At 38.4% G+C, this 16106-nt stretch overlaps 1 protein-coding gene across 2 annotated transcripts in view; it reads right to left on the bottom strand.

Moving 5' to 3' along the window:
- The window catches only part of LOC145414100 (decapping and exoribonuclease protein-like), a 144614-nt gene that overhangs the window by 34111 nt on the left and 94397 nt on the right, over positions 1–16106 (bottom strand). For both annotated transcript variants that reach the window (XM_080283659.1, XM_080283660.1), the window contains 2 exons: positions 12319–12529; positions 6405–6540 (listed from right to left, as the gene is read on the bottom strand). In XM_080283659.1, the coding sequence (XP_080139785.1) occupies positions 6405–6540; positions 12319–12529 (347 nt within the window). The remainder of the gene's footprint in view (positions 1–6404; positions 6541–12318; positions 12530–16106) is intronic.

Raw genomic sequence — 16106 nt, 5'->3', positions numbered from 1 at the left:
CAAACAGAGGGACATTGTTGGAAGGTTTTCCCAGTATTCAGACACAGAGCAAGTGTCACGGAACCGGAAGAAATTGAAGGGAACAAACATTTATATAAATGAGGACCTATGTCCTGGATCACTAGAGACTCGTCGTTCACAGATGCCTGCCTACCACGAAACCAGAAAGCAGGGAAAATTTGTCTGTTACAACAACAGAACTCTGGTGGTCCGGGACCGACGCAAGTATGATCGAACTCTTCAGGCTGTCTCCTCTCAGTTTGCCCTGCCGACCCCAGTCTCACCCAGGCCCCGTTGCCCTACAACACCCCAACGTAAGCAATGGAACCGCACCCCATCCCCTCAGGAACGGACCACGAAGGAACTTCAACTTTACCTCAACGTTTGAACACTCCCGTTTCACCTGCCAAGTTACCATCGCCATTTAAGCAGTTGACATACACTCGCCAGCCAACCATCCCAAGTCGTGCTAATAAAGTCAGCACAACGGCCGCCGAAACAAAGGAGAGTAGTGTCAATAAGCGGAAGGCCAGAGAAACGTATTCAGACGACGCAGATGGGGCAGTTAGTGGAGTTGACCCTGGGATTCCCTCACCACCAAAGACCAGACAAACTAGAAGCAGGTTAGGTATAAACAGGTCCTTAATTTTTGTAATGAGTAAAACCCTGTTGTTACAAACTATTAAATATGGATAACCATGTTCTACCATTTTATAATTTAGATGACACAGAATTATGCTCACTTTTCGTAAGTGACACTACTGTAGAGAACCTAGTTTTTCGTTGGATAGCCTTGATACTGTGTGTTTTACTCCCTTAAATTTCAATAATGATAATCATACATCTGTCAGTGATCCGGATATTTTTATGCTAAATTTTCGTAACGTGAACCTCCCAACAACTGAAAACTATTTCGCTGATTCACCTTTTACGCACATAAATCAGTCTACAAATATTTTTTCATTGCTTTGCTATATTATACGAAGCCTACCACTGCATTTTGACGAATTTTTGGATCAGTGCATAAATCCTATTCAATTTCATTTTGACGCTTTAGGATTTTGCGAGACAAGGTTAACGGATGATACTGAGAATCTTTTTAGTATCCCAAACTACAGTGTCTATGCAAATAACTGCTCTCGAAACAATGGAGGAGTTGCTTTGTTTATAAAACATTTTTCATTAACGTGCGAAATGACCTGATATTTTAGAAAGTACATATTGAAACCATATTTACTGAAGTTTATCTCAGTACTAATTCCATAGTCTTAGGGATTATTTACAGACGCCCAAACACTAATATCGCAAGGTTCTTTGACGACTTTCACTACATTATTGATTTAGTCAGCTCGGAAGGTAAATCTTGTTACATCAGGGGTGATTTTAATATCGATCTGTTTAAAAGCAGAACAAACCCATATGTCAGTAACTTTTTATCAATGTGCTATTCTCATAATTTTTATAACACTATTAATAAACCCACGTGCGTAACTTTAACATCCGCCACACTAATAGATCATATAATGGACTAATGACTACATAAATTTTCGGATCATTTTCCTGTTGTGTCGGTGTTCAAATCCCCACCATATTTACCGAAAAGTGAACAAACTGTCCTCAAGTACAGAGACTTTAAAGAAAGTAGTATAAATACATTTAGAGAAAAAATTAGTCAAGTGCCTTGGGACCTTGTTTTATGTGCTAAAGACCCAGAAGTAGGTTACTGTAATTTTAATCTACTTCCTAATATATTTCATAACCAGTTTCCCTTAAAACAAAAAATAATTAAATTTAAACATGCTGAGCCCTACATTACTGCAGATATTAGGCAGAAGATCCGAGAAAGAAACAAGCTTCAAAGAAAGTGTGCCAAGAAACCCATTACGTACGGTGCAGAGTATCGCAGACTGCGCAATGAAATCACAGCTAAAATCAGAAAAGCAAAGTCAGAGTACTAAAAGAGCAAAATAAGTGAAAATATAGGTAACAGTAAAAAAAAAAAAAAAACTGGTGTATAATAAAGTCTATCCTTAATAAGCCTTCTTCACGACAAAGAAATAATTGCTTTTATTTAGTAAACAATAATGAGGTATATGAACCTAAGGAAGTAGCTGACCATTTTAATAATTACTTTGTCAGTGTTGGTAAGATAGTTGCTGAGTCTGTTGGAGAGTCTGAGGTTAATTTCTATTCATATTTACGCAATAGGCAAGACAGTGTATTCGTATTGTCACCTACTACTGAACATGAAGTTACTCAACTATAAAAAATCTACGGAATGTTGATCCCGGATATGACGATATCCCCATGTCCATCATTAAGGAAATAATGGCCTATCTAGTTCCTGTACTTGTCTTCCTCTTTAATTTATCTTTTGAAACTGGAAAGTTTCCTGACATGTTGAAATTGGCCAAAGTCATCCCAGTTTTTAAATCTGGTGATCGTAAGCTGTTAAGCAATTATCGCCCTATCTCAATCCTGCCAACAATCTGTAAAATAATAGAGAAATTGGTTTATGGAAGGTTAATTCAATTTTGCACCACCAACAATATTATCACTGATTCACAATTTGGATTTAAGGCAAAATTGTCTACCGAGAGTGCTTTGCTGTCATTCACCAAGGACGTGCTGACATCATTTGATGAAAATAAATTTACTATGGGTGTATTTCTAGATCTGGCTAAAGCATTTGATACGGTTAATCACTCTGTATTACTAAAGAAGCTTGACCACTATGGTATACGAGGCACTTCAAATCAATGGTTTGCTTCCTACTTAGCCAATAGGAAACAGTTTGTGCAATACAAACAGTGCCAATCCATCTGTATGCCAGTAGAATCTGGAGTTCCCCAGGGGTCGGTCCTTGGCCCACTCTTGTTTATTTTGTATTTAAATGACACCGTGTACGCTACCTTACATATGAAGCCAGTACTATTTGCTGATGATAGTACCTTTTATGCCAGCCACCAAAATCTCATTGAACTATCAAATGCTGTAAATAGCAGCCTAACAGATATTAAAAAATGGATAACAAGCAACAAACTCACGCTAAACGTAGCAAATCTCGTTACATTATATTTAGAAGGAAACAAAGCATTGCAAATCAATCCAACATCTACATAGGTGCCCAGTCAATTGAAATAGTGGACAGTACAAAATTCCTTAGTGTTATAATTGATGAACGTTTGTCATGGCATTTACATAATCCAATATCTCCATACAAAGATTGGTAAACAGTGTGGTATCATGTACCAATTTCGTGATCGACTAACAAGACAGTTTTTTCAGCTCATTTATTACTCGCTAATTATTCCTTTATTGTTTTATTGTATATGTATGGAGTGGTGCTTGTAAGACACAACTAAATTGCTTATTTATAGCCCAATAGAAATCGGTCCGTATAATGGAAAACTTACGTAAATATGACCACACTAATCCATCTTTCAAGAAATTGGGTATCCTAAAACTGCCTGATATAAAGTCCTACTGCACTGCTTTGTTTGTTTACAAGACTCTGCACAACCTGTCATTTAACAGCTACTTTGATTTTAATATGAATGATCGATATAATCTCCGAAACAACTGTAATCTAAAAATACCGCTCATGGCTTCAACCAAGTCCCAGTCACATATCACTTATCAGGGACCCAAAGTTTGGAATGGTATCCCAATGGCCATTCGGGAACAAAGCGAGGCTGTATCTTTCAAATCTGCTTATAAATCTTAGTTGCTATCAAAGTACTAATTCTTTAAATTAGTTGACTTTCAGTATTATTATTTTTATTATTATTATTATTATTGGTGGTGGTGGTGGTGTTAGTATTATTATTACTATTACTGGGTATTAACATAAAAACTACCTCAGTTTTGTTGTAGTGCTATCTTGTATATACCCTTTATTAAAATCTTAAAATATCGTCTTTCGGGGATGATCATTATTACTTAAAAAGTCATACAGCTGATTTAGTCAGATCGTAGTTTTAGCCTTATTAGACATTTGACGTTTACCAAAAGTGCAAAAAATACCAGATGCCTTTAAAGAGAGTTCCCGGACTCTTAAAAGGCTCAGCCGCTTGTAAACTAAGTGTAATGTCAACTACTGTAATCTCTATGGTTAAATAAACATTTGACTTTGACTCTGACTTTGAATTCCTCCACACACTCAAGAGACTCTCCAGCAAGATCAATCCTTTAACGCCTCCATATCTCCACATGCTCTCCCCGACACACCTCACACACGAAATCAGCATTATTTTACACCCTATATCTAAGACCAATACATCTCCTATGCACCTACTTATCACAAACACGGAGTTACTTCCCACATTCTTATGACAAACTGCACATGGTCCCACTCCCTCTGCTTTGACAGTACTGCCACTAGCCCAAGATATCACCACTTTTGTTTTACCCACGTTTACTCCCAAACCCTTAAACATCATTCCTTCTCTCCACTTCCAAATCCTTCTTCCCCTTCCCTCTGAGTCTTCGCAATTAACACCAAGTCATCAGTATACACCATCCCTCATAGGAGCCCAGTTCTCAAGTTAAGTGAGAGCTTCGAACACCATGATAAAAAAATAGGGGGATCAGGACTAACCCCTCATGCAAGACAACAATCACGAAAAAACTCATCACTCAAACCGTTCACTCTCGCCTGGGTACGAGCACCCTCGGGCAATGACGTATCCACTCTAAATGCCACGCTTCAACCCCAAGCTTATTCATTACCCACTTCACCACCTCCTTTTGTTATTCTATCAAAGGCCTTCTCGAAATCAACCAAGACAAAGTACGCCTCACTATTCTTTATTACACATTTTTCCCGAAGCTGTCGGACAAGGAATATTGATTTTCAGTAGTCCTTCTGCCTGGCATAAACCCAAATTGCATCTCAATAATGGTCACCCTTTCCCTTATCATACTTTCCACGACTTTCTCCATTAAATATCTGGTCCGAGGGTTTTATTCCTCTATAATTTCCCCTTTCCAGGGCATCACCCATCCCCTTAAGCAGTTTTACATTCACTCTACCAGTCACCTGGGACAACACATACATAATCGATTATATCAAATACTAATTAAACTCACTCCTTTATTTCCTGAGGCCTTCAACATTTCAGCAGTCAACCGAGACACACCTGCCGCCTTCCCTAGTTGCATCCAGCCTATTGTCCTACTAGCTGCAGCATCAACCACAGGCCAAGGGCATAACACTGCTATAAATCTTTCCAGTTAGTTACTCTCCTCATTCAGCATACAGGTTATAATGTTGTCTCCGAGAGTCTTTAATTGTCCACCACTACCTTTCCTTCATCATTCTTTAAACACTATTCACCTATGATATCCCTGTTTTCTCTCTTCATCTGTTTTGCCACCTTAAATATCATATCCTTCTCGAAATGTTAAGGCTATCCAGTAAAAATCTCCAAGACTCATGATTTTGCCTTATATATCTCCTTTCAGGTTCAACGCATGGCAGCCAAGATTTCCTTTGTTACCACCCTTTTTGCATTCTCGGAAAAAGTCTTTTTTTTTATTCCCTTAACTGCAGCTTTTGCACCTTCATCCCACCACTCTGTTATGTCTTGGAGGTCCCCTTGTCCATCCACATACTAAAATAGTAACTTTTAACAACCTAAAAAAAATAAATAAAATTCTTTCCGGGGATATTTATCCAGGGGAAAAATTGTGCCAAGTATGAAGCAAACTGGTGAGAGATCAAAGGAATGGCACCAGATAGAAACGTGTTTGAAAGAAAGAAAGAAAAAGGTTAAGATAAAGGTGGAGGCAGACGCCTAGAGGCACTTAGCTGTGATGCTTACCTTCGTAACTTAGATCTTTGAACCTTTGGCGGCCTACTGACCGACTCTCTTAGGATACAAGGCAGCTACATCATCCAGGTTACCACAGTTACCTGCCCTAGATGTTACCCCAGGTACACATTTTACCTACCAACTCAGAAAGGGTGGATGGTCACCTCACTCGAGTGATCCAAGCTATCAGCATCACAATCCGTACCTTGGCGCTAACAGGCCGGAAATTCCACAATCCGTAATGCTGACCACTCAGCCATCGGGGCTGAAAGGAACACAGTAGGTCTCCACACGATGGTGTGCAGACTAAAAAGCCGCAGTGTGTCATATGGTTAACCTCTTCAGTCCGGTGACTTTCTTCACTGATAAAGTACAGTTACCTCTACAAGATTTTATTCAGCATAAGGGAGAGTTATTGTTGTGACGAGGTTAATAGTTACATATAAAGCCTACGGTTCACATAGTCTCTCCTACGCTTAATATAAGTGTTTGACTATACCAAAGATAAAAATAAAAATGCGTCATCACACAGGAGTTAAGAAAGTGCTAAAAATATTACAGTTAAATACTGTCGGGTTGGAATGTTACCTGGGTAAGATGGGGGATGTGGTCGTTCTTGATGAGCCGAACACCATCCACCACCCCTTCATCAGTCTTGTGGCCGAGCAACAGCCTCGGAATCCCACACAGTTTGTTCTCTGCCCACCACTGCTGAAGCTGGTTACTGTCAAGACAAAAAAGCAAGCATTACCGGGGCGTTAACACAATTTTCATATGCAACATATTTCTGCACAATAAGCGAGGGGCAGCTCTACCTTGTCTTCTGGGTGGGACATGTCTGATGCTACATGTTACCAATTCTGCATCTTTCTTGAAGCAACACTTACTGGATGTTACTTACTCCTTTTGACAGGCTTAATCATACTTATGCCAAGTTAATGGCTTAACTTGCCTGGGAAAAAATGCTGGTATTCTGTGACGCTTCCAGTTCGACCTAGAAACAAAATCCCCAGTTGTTTCATCCTCACTAACCTAACCTAGCTTAATTTAACCTATTCTAGCCTAACTGGAACGATCTGGGAGGCGCATGGTTTGCGAACACAATAGACCTGTTACTGAGGACCTTTGCCTCACACACTCTAACGATTAGCGTCGTTGCGAGATTATGAAGTACAGGCAGCAAGCATTCTGAATATTTTGCAGGTGGACCCATAACTTTAGAGCAGTGGACCTCCCCTGGAGGGACGTGAGCAATTTCCAAGTGCGGGGCTAGGACTTAGAGGAAAAATAGTCAGTGGCATGAAAAGGTAAGAAAAAAGTGTGTTCTTACCTAATTGTTCTTACCTAATTGTATCTTTACAGGAATGAGTCAAGCTCGTACTGTCCCGTGTCTTAAACCATATTTATCGTACATATCCTTAAATTTGTGAATTGTTTTGGCACACACTATTTCATTCGGTAGTGCATTCCATTGATTAATTGCTCTGTTTGGGAAACTGAATTTCCTTACGTATTTATCACCTCTCTTCTTATGCAGCTTTTTGCAGTGTCCTCTTGCTGATGCTTCTCCATATGTTAAGTAATCATTTATGTCTATTTTCTCCTTTCCTGATATGCACTTATATAGCATTATCAAGTCACCTCTTTTCCTTCTCTCCTGTAGTGTTGGTAGATTCAGTTTATTTAGTCTTTCTTCGTAGCTTAGGTCCCTTAAGCTTGGTATCCATCTTGTAGCGGCCCTTTGAACTTTTTCAATCTTGTCTATATGCTTTTTGAGATGAGGACTCCAGACTACTGATGCATATTCCAGGGTTGGTCTAATGAATGATGATATTATCCTTCTTAGCATGTCTTCATTTATGTATGTGAATGCTATTCTCATATTTGCAAGCAGTGTATACATATTCCGTACCTTCTCGCTGATGTGGTCAGCCGGAGATAGTCTGTTACTGATAATCACACCTAGGTCTTTCTCTCTTTCTGATGTGTATAGGGTTTTATTCCTAACTTATAATCCCAATCAGGTCTTTTTCCACTTTTACCAAACTTGATTACATGACACTTGTCCACATTGAATTCCATTTCCCATGTACTACTACATTCATGAAGTTTATTTAATTCTTCTTGTAGCTCCCTACAAGAGTCTGTGCTAGTAATTCTCCTTTGTATTTTTGCATCATCTGCAAATATATTCAGATAGCTCTCATTTCCAGTGTTACTGTTTATATCATTTATGTACACTAAAAACATGATTGGTGCCAGCACCGAACCCTGTGGTACTCCACTAGTCACTTCTTTCCATGATGAGTAGTTTCCTCTTAGTACTGTCCTCATTTCTCTTTTTATGAGAAAGTCTTGCATCCAACAAAACAGTTTGCCTCGAATTCCTCCTTGATGGTACAGTTTCCATAATAGTCTTTGGTGTGGTACTGTGTCAAAAGCTTTCTTGAAATCTAAATAGATACTGTCCACCCATCCTTCCCTTTCCTGTATTGTGTTTGTTACTCTGTCATAGTAGCTCAACAGATTAGTAGCACATGATTTTCCTTTTCTGAAACCAAACTGTCTTTCTGTTATCATACTGTGTTCTTCTAGATGATTTACCCAAGCTTTTCTTATAAGTTTTTCTAATACCTTGCTTACAACACTGGTCAGTGATACTGGTCGGTAGCTGAGAGGATTTTGTCTATTTCCTTTCTTGAATAATGGGACTATATTTGCTTTTTTCCAAATATCAGGTAGTTTCCCTTGACTCAAGGATTTCTTGAAAATTAAAAATAATGGTTTACTTAACTCCTTTGCACATTCTCGTAATACCCAACATGAAATTTCATCAGGACCACTTGCTTTTCCTCTGTCTAATCTACTTAACTCCTCCTGTATTACTTTTTCTGCTATTTGTATATCTGGTAGTGTGTGTGGACATGCGTGTTCCACATAGTCCCTTTCAAAACTTTTTTCTTCTGTAAAAACTAATTGGAAATTCTTATTTAGTGCTTCACAAATATCTTTCTCTTGTGTATAAGTGATTCCCTCGTCCGTAATGGATTGTATTATATCTTTTACTTTGGTTTTGCTTCTGATATAGCTGTAAAACAGCTTTGGTTGATCACTACTTTTATTTATTATATCCTCCTCAAACTGTTTTTGGGCTTCCCTCCTTATTCTTGTATAGTCGTTTCTTGCCTGTTTGTAATTATTATACGCCCTTTCACTATTGTGTCTTCTGTATCTATTCCACAACAAATCTCTTCTTTCTTTTGATTTTTTACATTCTGTATTGAACCATTTCTGTATTTTCTTATCTGCTTCTTTGTGCTGTGGGATGTACTTCTGAACTCCTATTTCATAAAATTCACAAAATTTTTTATATACTGCATTTAAATCTTGTCCTCTAAGCTCATTTTCCCAATCAACTTCTAAGAAATACTTCTTTAGGTCTTGATAATTTCCTTTTTTATAGTTTAGGCTCGTTTTGTAACTGTCATTGCTGTTTACTATGTCATATGCTCTCCTGAAGTTATAATTTAGTACTGCATGATCGCTTTTGCCGAGTGGAGGGTGATATATTAAACTGTCAATGTCATTTTCTTGCCTAGTAAATATTAGATCTAGCACTGAAGGTACATCAAGTCCTCTTTTTCTGGTGGTTTCCCTCACATGTTGCGTTAAGAAAAACTCTTGTACGAGATCCAGGAGCTTTTGGTCCCAACAGCTTTCTTGGCTATTTATATCTAGAGTATTCCAATTTATATTTGTATTGAAGTCCCCAGTTAGTATAATTCTTTCCGATTTCTCTTCCATTTTATGTAGCAATGATCTTATACTCTGAATTGTACTCTCTGCCAGGTCCTCATATTCGTCTCTTTCCCATGTGTTTGATCTGGGTGGCATGTACAAATTGGCTACAATTACTTTACCTTCAGATGTGTCGATCTCTACTGCAATCAGTTCTACTTGTGATGGTATATCTAGGTTTATTTCTTTGACTTTTAGATTTTTCTTAGTTAATATTATAATTTCTCCTCCTTTTTTTAAATTTCTGTCTGTTCTCCATATATTGTATTCCTCTAAGTTTAGTATGTCATTTGATATCCTTGGTGTTAATTTTGTCTCAGTTAGGCATATTATTTGTGGTTCATTTTCTCTGACATAATCATTCATCTCTAGTAATTTAGATACCATTCTGTGTGTGTGTGTGTGTGTGTGTGTTCCCATTATATCTCATGAACGGCTTGAGCTGTCATTCTGTGTGTGTGTGTGTGTGTGTGTGTGTGTGTGTGTGTGTGTGTGTGTGTGTGTGTGTGTGTGTGTGTGTGTTCCCATTATATCTCATGAACGGCTTGAGCTGTCAACATGAAACCTTCAGGGTAACAAGATATGGCCAAAATCTTGGACGAGTTCGAAAATGGGCATTCGACGTCAAGGTCAAGGTCACCAAAATGGCTGCCAAAGGTCAACTAGTTTTAATCGCCCGCCTTTTGCAACATTTTATCTCATGAACGGCTTGAGCTATCAACATGAAACCTTCAGGGTATCAAGATATGGTCAAAATCTTGGACTTGGCCAACAAAATATTCTGGTGGGCGATTAGCATTCGGCTCCCAAGCGCTTTTCTCTCATTTATATATGTGAATCCTACTCTCATATTAGCATGCATTGTGTACATGTTCCTTACTTTCTCATGTTTGTGGTCAACTGGTGATAGTTTGTAAATGATAATCACTCCTGAATCATCTTCCTTTTCTGATGTGTGTAGGGTTGAGCTTACTAATCTATAATCCCAGTCTGGTCTTTTTTCACTTTTACCAAATTTTATTACATGACATTTGTCCACACTGAATTCCATTTGCCATCTACTGCTCCATTCATGTAGCTTATTCTACTTGGTGATCTATGCAAGAGTTTGTGTTTATAATTTTCCTTTTTATTTCTGCACCATCAGCAAACATATTTAGATAGCTTCCTTTTCCAATGTTGCTGTATGTCATTTATATACAGTATACTAAACACATAACTGATGCCAGCACTGAGCTCTGTGGAGCTCCACTAGTCACTTCTCTCCATGATGAGTAATTTCCCCTTAGTACTGTTCTCATTTCCCGTTTTCTGAGAAAATCTTGCATCCAACGTACAGATTACCTTGAATTCCTCCTTGATGGTACGATTTCCATAATAGGCTTTGGTGTGGTACTCTGTCAAATGCCTTCTTGAAAATCCAAATAAATGCTGTCTACCCAGCCATCTCTTTTCTGCAACTCTATCACAGTACAGTAGATTAATAAGTTTCCCCTTCTAAAACCGAACTGTCTTCCTGTTATCATACTGTGTTTTTCCAGATGATTTACCCAAATTTTCCGTATCACCTTTTCCAATATCTTACTTACGAAGCTGGCCAGTGATACTGGTCAGTACTTCAGTGGATTTTGTCTGTTTCCTTTCTTGAAAGGGTAAACAATGTGTGCTTTCTTCTAGATATCAAGTAGTTTACCTTATCTTAAGGATTCTCTGAATATTAAATGTATTAGTCTGCTTACCTCTTCTGCGCATTCCTGTAATATCCAACATGAAATCTCGTCAGGACCATTAGCTATTCCTTCGTCTAATTTACTCATCTCATCCAAGACCCCTTGTTTCGATATATTTGTTAACAACTGTGTGTCGGCATGCTTTTTTGCTTTCATCTCTCTCATATCTACTTTCTTCCGTAAAAACTGATTGGAAATTTTTGTTTAGTAGTTCATAAATTTCCTCACTAATATAGATTTTCCCTTCATCCATGATGGACTGTATTTTACCTTTGACTTTAGTTTTACTTCTTATGTAGCTGTAAAACTGCTTCGGTTGATCAGTACTTTTATTTATTATGTCTTCCTCAAACTGCCTTTGAGCTTCTCTCCTTATCCTTGTATTTTTTTTTTTTTTTTTTTTTTTTTGCCTGCTTGTACTTGCTATATGCTATTATGTCATCTGTATCTGATCCACAGCAAATCTATTTTCTCTTTTGCTTTTTTACAATCAGAATTAAACAAATTCTTTATCCTTATTTCCGTTTCTCTGCGCTGTAGGATGTAATTCTGGACTCCCGTTTCGTAAAATTCAAAAAAATATTACGGTATATATAATATTTTTTATATCCTGTCCTCTTAGCTCCTTTTCCCAATCTTTTTCCTTAAAGTAGTTCTTTAGGTCTTGATAGTTGCCCTTTTTGTAGTTTTGCCTCTTTGCAATTTTCATTATCTCTATCATATGCTGTCCTGAAGCTGCAATCTAAAACTGTAAGGCTGCTTTTGCCAAATGTGGGGGGCGACAGATTATATTATCAATTTCGAGTCAAAAGTGAATATCATTACATCAGGAAATCGTAGTGTGGGACATAGTGCCTCAAATCACTAAGGAACAGTCACTGGAGAGTCTGCTGTGATTTGCCACCTACAATACGACCTAAGGGTGATCTAAATAAGAAGCTGGTGCAACTACAATGACTATGTGTTCAACAAACTTATAGAGATGGTAGCTTCTGTGTCCGTCCTGGATTACTTCCTTTGTGCTCTTAATCATGAGGAATGCGGCGAGGTCTGTACAGCCTTCTTGGTAGAGGCGAGGGTCGACACAGTCCACGTTGGCGGGAAAGAGGATTCTATGCCTGCCCAACCCCAATGACACTGCACACCGGAACTCTTCATTGGGCCTCACGCCATCATCTGCATCACCTGGGGGCCCAGTGGTACAAGGGTTAGCACGTAATAGAGGTATCAGAAACCATGCCAAAACTATTATCAATCTTTCTAAACCAAACTTTCTTCACAGACAAGCTAACAAACTACTAAACAACCCAAATGATAAAATATTCTGGTCTACCCTTAATTCATTCAAATCTAACTTCACAACCACCTCTTCCATTCCACCTTTACAGTCCCCCAATGGAAATCTAGCAAGTGACCCACATGCAAAAGCCAACCTTCTTGCTGATATTTTTTCAACAAAACCCTAAATTCAGAAAATCACAATATTCCTAAATACCCACTTTCAAGATTCACACAAGATACGTACAGTCTGTATTACAGAATCTCTCAGTAGACAAAGCTACTGGTCCAGATGAACTTCAATAGTACTTAAAAATTGCTCCCCAGTGTTGGCTCCTGTATTGGCAAAATTTATCCGCTTATGTATCTGTACCTCAAGTTTCCCAGCCTCTTGGAAAGAAGCAAATATCCATTCTGATCCTAAAAAGGGGACCACTTCTGATCCATCAAACTACAGACCAATCGCTATAACTTCTGTTCTCGGTAAAGTTTTTGAGACACTAATAAACAAACACATAGTCAGGCACCTAGAAATCAATAAATTAATCAATGATCGGCAGTATGGATTTAGACAAGAACGTTCAACTGTAGACATTCTCTGCCTTCTTACCCATCAGATTAACAAAACAACAGACCAACATGGTGAAACACACACAATAGCACTTAATATTTCAAAAGCATTTGACAAAGTATGGCACCGGACCATATTGTCTATGATGTCACACTATGGCCTTGCATCACTTGTTCCTCTAATCTCTTCTTACCTTCATAATAGAAAAATACGGGTCATGGTAGATGGAATTTATTCCCAATTTCATTCCATAAATGCTGGCGTACCTCAGAGATCAGTTTTGGCCCCAACACTTTCTCATTCATGTAAATGACCTCCTATCTGTCATTCACAACCCAATACACTCTTATGCTGATGACTCGACACTTCATAGTTCTTTCACATTTAGTACCTTCTTTACACAATCCGACAATATAAATTCCCAAATAGACACAACAATATCTCTGAACCAGGACCTTTCTAAAATTAAGCAATGGGGACAAACAAATCTGGTCTCATTCAATGCTCAGAAAACTAAATACATTAATTTCTCCAACAAAAAGTATCCCTCAGACTCGCACATAATTTAAAATGATGTCAATATTCCCATTTCCACTACAACTGATATCTTAGGTGTCACACTAAACACCAACCTAAGCTGGACAGCTTATGTTAAATCCCTTGCTAAAAATGCCTAAAAAAAAATTGGGACTTCTGTATTGAGTTCGTGAATTCTTCACTGATGAGCAGATGGCTACAATATACAAAAGTCATGTGCGTTCTCAGATCGAATACTTTCGCCACTGTGGAGTGGATGTGGAGCGGTTGCATTGACGCAGTTGGACAAAATTCAAGAAAAGCCATTAGATTAATCAATAATCCCGCCATTACACAGGACCTTCCTCCATTATCAGTACGCAGAGATGTTGCTTCTTTACCATTATTTTACCGATAATTTTACTGTAAGTGCTCTAACGAACTTACTTCAATTGTGCCTCCCCGTTACATTTTCTCCCGAAATACTCGGGCAGCTGGGAACGCCCATGAACTTACACTCTCTCCCCCACAATGCAGAACCTCTGCATATCAAAATTCGTTTATTCCCAGAACTACCACTCTCTGGAATTCACTTCTTGGGAGTTGCTTCCCACAAACATTAATCCACTTTTATTATTTAAATCCAGTTGTTATAAATATTTTATGAATGAAGGATGCCTTTAGGAACATGGCCTTTTTTTTATTTCCTTTGTTTTTCCTTCCTCCATTCATTGGCTAAAAAAAAAAAAAAAAAAAAAAAAGTCCAGCACATAACTATAAAAAAAACAGAATTCAACTTTCGGGCTGGTCAGCCTCTCTGACAAAGTTTCTTTAGTTTTGTCCCTGTTCACCCAGCAGTATCACTGTGGACTCTGAGGAAGCATCAACTATTGAAGGTTACATTCTAGGGGAAGGCTGCTACTTAGCAAACACTGATTGTCTGTCTTAATTACTCTCGTGCAGTCGATTCGCATCAACATTGCGTTCTTCTGCACCACTTACGATCATATTTATGATTTAAAGAAACCCTTCAGTTCAATGACGTGATGCTGTAGAGAGTGGCTTTCACGTGGTAGCACTGATATAACCAGGCATCTGATTCTTCCGTTTCTCCTGAAAGGAGGATGGTGAACTGCAGGAGGGAATTACAGCCAGCAATCCACACGGTTCAGGCCCACACTAACCTGGGGCCACAACAACACCAATGACATTTTAAATTTTCTTCTTGCTACTTTCGGACGATTTTCATCATAGGAAGAGAAACTGGGTTGTGAAGAGGGTAATGGAGACTGCTCTAACCTCGGAACTACTAAATGTGGTTCTCCAATTATAACAAATCTGGAGGTGGCAAAAATAAGTTTTAAAACGTGTAATTGGATGGAAGGAGTTAATACCACATTTAGCAAGACAAAGGACATCGTTGATAGCCACATCCATCCCTGCAGTATTCAGAATGGAAAGTAACAATTATTTACGGAGGAGGGTGACCCTCAAAAGTCCCATCTGGCTTAAACCTGGTCCATGTGGATGTCTACCATCGTGCAAAATTTAGTCTTCCTAAAACGCCTCCACCCGTTCAAAAAGGTACACATGATCAAAAAACTATCTTCACAACCTTTGTCTTTGCATTTTGAAGTTAGGCAAAACTTATGAACCTTTGTCTTGGCATTCTGAAGTTAGGCAAAACTTATGAACCTTTGTCTTGGCATTTTGAAATTGGACGAAACTTATGAACCTTTGTCTTTGCATTTTGAAACTGGACGAAACTTATGAAAGTATTCTCCAGTAACTGCTGGTACCTGTACATGGCTAGTAATTTTATGAGTACGACATGAAGAAAGAATTTTGGCGCAACATAGGCCTATAAAATATATTTCATTCAGAAATATTCGCCTTAGGAAACAAGAAGACTATTTTCACGGACCTGTGGCAAACCTACAGTAGCAAAATTTTTGAAGTATTTTCTTTCACTGAAATTCATAGAATGCCTCAAATTATTTTATTAAAATGCCTCATTATGGCCAAAACTGAAAATTGCTAATCAAATGACGCACCAGCTGACATGTCAAATCAACTCGCAACTCCAAGCTTAGCGACGTTGTATTTCATAAGAGTCGCTAAAATGCCTCCTTACAGCCGAAACTGAAAATCGCCTATTAATCATATGATGAGTCAGCTGCTAATGCAAACAACTGACATGTTAAATCAACTCAAATTTTCAAACTGAGCAACTTTGTATTTCATAAGAAAATCACTCGGAGCTCGCCAAGAGCAGATATTCGAACTTTCCTTGGAGGGAAAAAAAAAAAAAAAGTGTATCACTTATAGACCTATCGGCTTCGCCACAGGTAAAATACGTGGTAAGCAACAGAGCTCAGTGTGGTACCATCGACCACC

This window comes from Coenobita brevimanus, chromosome 98 (genome assembly GCF_032717465.1).
Source record: "Coenobita brevimanus isolate Jiangsu-jjx chromosome 98, ASM3271746v2, whole genome shotgun sequence".
Classification (NCBI taxonomy): domain Eukaryota; kingdom Metazoa; phylum Arthropoda; class Malacostraca; order Decapoda; family Coenobitidae; genus Coenobita; species Coenobita brevimanus.
The sequence above is the reverse complement of the archived record's forward strand: the minus strand, read 5'-3'. Positions and strand labels throughout refer to the sequence as shown.